At 51.2% G+C, this 3,808-nt stretch overlaps 1 protein-coding gene across 1 annotated transcript in view; it reads left to right on the plus strand.

Moving 5' to 3' along the window:
• Window positions 1–1,223: 1,223 nt before the first annotated feature.
• The window catches only part of LOC102490491 (immunoglobulin superfamily DCC subclass member 3), a gene marked incomplete at its 3' end in the record, with an annotated part of 40,794 nt that continues 38,209 nt past the window's right edge, over window positions 1,224–3,808 (plus strand). Inside the window, exon 1 of the mRNA XM_006153514.1 lies at window positions 1,224–1,563. Within this exon, the coding sequence (XP_006153576.1) occupies window positions 1,224–1,563 (340 nt within the window). The remainder of the gene's footprint in view (window positions 1,564–3,808) is intronic.

Raw genomic sequence — 3,808 nt, forward strand, 5'->3', positions numbered from 1 at the left:
CAGGACTAGACCAGAAGGTGATATGGAGGTAAAGGAGCTGGATCCTACATGGTCAGTTTCATGATTCGACTCCTGGACCTGGTGGCTCAAGAATCACACAGGGCACATGTGCATGTGTGCCCAAAATCTCAAGAGGAGAGTGGAGGAGAGGGTATTGCCATCCTCCCTCAGGGATGATTTTCTCTCTCTCTCTCTCTCTCTCTTTTCTTGTCTCTCTCTGGCAAGTACATGCACCTTAAAATGTAGCAGGACCAGCAATTGGCATAATGACTTTGTCACTGGACTCCCATGTAGTCGACCGCAGTTCAAGTCCCAGACCCGGTGGCTTAAACTCATGTCGGGCGCGTGTGCATGTGTGCCCAAGATCCGGAGAGGAGAATGGAGGAGAAGGGATTGTGGTGTGGCCATCCCCCTGGGGGGTGATTTCTTGATTTCTTTCTGGCTCTCTCTGTCTTTCTGGCGAGCACGTGTGTCCTATAGCAAAAGCCTTTCAAAAAAAACAAAACAAAAAAGTAGCATGACTAGCACTAGCTGGTGGCATGGTGGTTAAAGTGGATCCCATATGGCCAACTATATGGTTCAAATACTGGACCTAGCAGCGTGAAAAATACACTGGTCACGTGTACATGCACACCTAAAATCCCAAGTGGAGAATGGAGGAAAAGGGATTGTGGCGTTGGTCATTGCTCCTGAGGGGTACTTTCTCACTTTCCTCACCTCTGTCTCTTTCCCCAACGAGCATACTTGTCCTACAGCAAATTAAAGGAAAAAAAAAAAAAAAGCCAACCACACACACACAACTAATAGGACTCTTAACAGATGTGCACAACATCGTGTAAGATTCAATGTTAATGAAGAGGAATATGGGTCTATCCTTGATTTGATTATGGTGCACTGTATGCATGCCTTAAAAACCATGTTAGAAGGGCCGGCAGGTGGTGTGGTGGTTCAGGGCACTGGATTCCCACATGGCCGACTGTGGTTCAAATCCTAGACTTGGCAGCTTCCTTTCTCACTTTCTCTCTCTCTGTCCCTCTCTGGTCAAATTAAAATAAAGAAACGACAAAGTTAAATAATAAAATAATTTTTAAAAACATGTTAGAGTCCACAAAGGTATACATCGATTATATGGGGGGAAACTTGCAGAAACGTGGGGTTAGGGTACGTAGACTTAAGGGACTCGGAACCTCTGTGGCGTTCTTCCGGGCTGTCCCCTCACACGGATGTCTCCTTTTCCTCCCTCTCCCCTCCCTGATGTAGGTATTGGCTACTCCTCAGAACTGGCCTTTGCTGTGGAACCGAGCGATGATGTCGCAGTCCCCGGGCAGCCTGTAGTGCTGGGCTGCAGGGTGGAGGGGACCCCTCCAGTGCGAGTGACCTGGAGGAAGAACGGGGTGGAGCTGCCAGAGAGCACCAACTCCACATTGCTGGCCAACGGGTCCTTGCTGATCCGTCACTTCAGGCTGGAGCGGGGCGGCCCCTCAGATGAGGGCGACTACGAGTGTGTGGCTCAGAACCGCTTTGGGCTGGTGGTCAGCCGGAAGGCACGCATCCAGGCTGCAAGTAAGTGGACGTCCCTGTCTTCCCTTTGTGTAAGCCAGATGGTCATCCAGGCTCAGCCCAGGGCCTGGGTCTCATGACGCATGGGTCGGCCGAGGGGTGCAGAGCACTGATTTGTGGTGGTGGAATCATATTGTATGCTCACTTAACTGACTGGACTATGAATTGACAAGAATGTAGCCAGACACTCAGGCAGGGGGTAGAGAAAGCTTCATCCACCTCGTGAGTCAACGTGCCTTAGTTTCTGTGCCTTCCGTACTGTGAGCATACTGGTCTGTCTAGTAGGATTCTCCTGTCTAAAGATAAACAGTTGTGAGCCGGCAGGTGGCTTGATTAAGGGCACTGGACTCCCAAAACACCAACCATGGTTCGAGTCCTGGACCTAGTGGCTTGCTTTCTCACTTCCGCTCTCTTGCTCACTCTCTGGTCAAATGAAAAATAAATGAATAAATAAAGTTAAATAAAATAATGATAATAATAAAAAGATAAACTGTTGCTGGGGCCAGCAGGTGGCGTGGTGGTTAAGGCACTAGACTCCCACAGGGTCAGCCACAATTCAAGTCCCAGACCCAGCAGTTTGAGAATCATGTGTGTGCGCGTGCCCAAAATCCCAGGAGGAGAATGGAGGAGAAGGGATTGCGACATGGCCATCCCCTCTGTGGGATGATTTCTCACTTTCTCTGTCTCTGGTTAGCACATGCACACATGTACTATGGCAAAGATAAACAGTTGCCATACTTTTATGTTTTTTTTTTTTTCCTTTTGCCATAGGGCGTGTGTGCTCACTGGAGACATTCAGAGGGAGACGGAGAGGAAGAGTGAGAAATCACCCTCTGAGTGGATGGCCACGGCGCAATCCCTTCTCCGTTCTACTGTTGGGATTTGGGGCACACACACACTTGTGCCCATTGTGATTTTCAGCTTGCTAGGTCTGGGACTTGAACTGCTGTTGGCCGTGTAGGAGTCCAGCGACTTAACCACCATGCCACCTGCTGGTCCCCATGTTGCAATTTTAAAATATGTGCTAAGCTTCAAACCTTCTGGGTAGGATAAGAACTTGCTATCCCAGTAATAAAGTTCTGAAACGTGCCAATAGTTTGCTTTTAAAAAAATATATGGTAGGGGCCCAATTGTGGCAGCTCCCGTGAGTCACTGCTGCTTGGCAAGTAGAGGCCACATGAGAAGCCCAGGTTTGAGGCGCCCTGGCACACAGCTATAATCCCAGTAGCTGGGAGGCAGAGGCAGGAGGGTCGCATCGGGAGACCCTAACATTTAATACAAGGTTGCATGATCTCAGGGTCAGCTCAGTGATGATGTCACTCCTCTCGCCTTTCTGCTAATGTGTTTTGGAAGAGAGAGAGAGAAGGCCAGCGAGTTCCAGCTCTAGGGCTGTGCTGTGTTTGCGTGACAAAGACGATGGATGCGCTTTAACGGCTGGTCCTGCGGAAAGTCTGTGGCTCTTGTTTAATCTGTGTGAACCGGAAGTGCACTGCCCACACGAACCATGTATCATGGGGAGGTGGCCGGCTGGGAGGAGGGGTGGGGACCGTGACTGAGAAGCACTGCTGTTGGGAAGGGGCAATATTTGGGGCAAGTGGAAAATATTCCCCATCCCACATGTCAGTGCCTCTGGAGGAGGGTGCCCTTGCAAGAGGCTGCTTTGAATTGGTTGGTAATCATTCGAGCTAAGCATTTGCTGAACGCTGGGCACCCTGCACAAAAGCGTTATGCAAATGACCTGATTTGGTCATTGCAAGGACTCTGGGAGAGAGGCCACGTCGCCCCCTTGTCCAGATGAGAAAACTGAGCCAGGGGAGGCTCAGGCAGAGGAGCCAGGGCTGCAGTCCGAGCACCCCGTAACTCCAGTGGCATGCCGCCCCTTCCCTGTCTGATGGCTGACAGGCTTCTTCCTGGCTCTGAGGGCATTTGCACAGTTGCTCTGGACGGCTGGTGAGTGATGAATCGTTCTGAGGCAGGACCCTCTGGCTGGGTTTAAGATGCCCCTTTGTTCTAAGGAGGGCCGATCCAGGCCCCCATATGGAGCTAGCTGGGAGGCAGCCCTGGACTCCGTGACCAAATCACTTCTGGCTCAGTCACCCTCGTCCCCGGCCCTCCAGCAGCCGAGGGGGAGGCTGGTGCAGCCTCTGAGCAGATGGCTGGGTGTGAGGAAGAGAAGCTGGACTGGAGCAGGGATGCAGGAGGATCTACGATGGGAGACACAGGCTTCTCAGGGAGCTACTGGCTGCTG

This window comes from Tupaia chinensis, unplaced genomic scaffold (assembly GCF_000334495.1).
Source record: "Tupaia chinensis unplaced genomic scaffold, TupChi_1.0 Scaffold000377_2, whole genome shotgun sequence".
In the NCBI taxonomy this organism is placed as follows: Eukaryota; Metazoa; Chordata; class Mammalia; order Scandentia; family Tupaiidae; genus Tupaia; species Tupaia belangeri.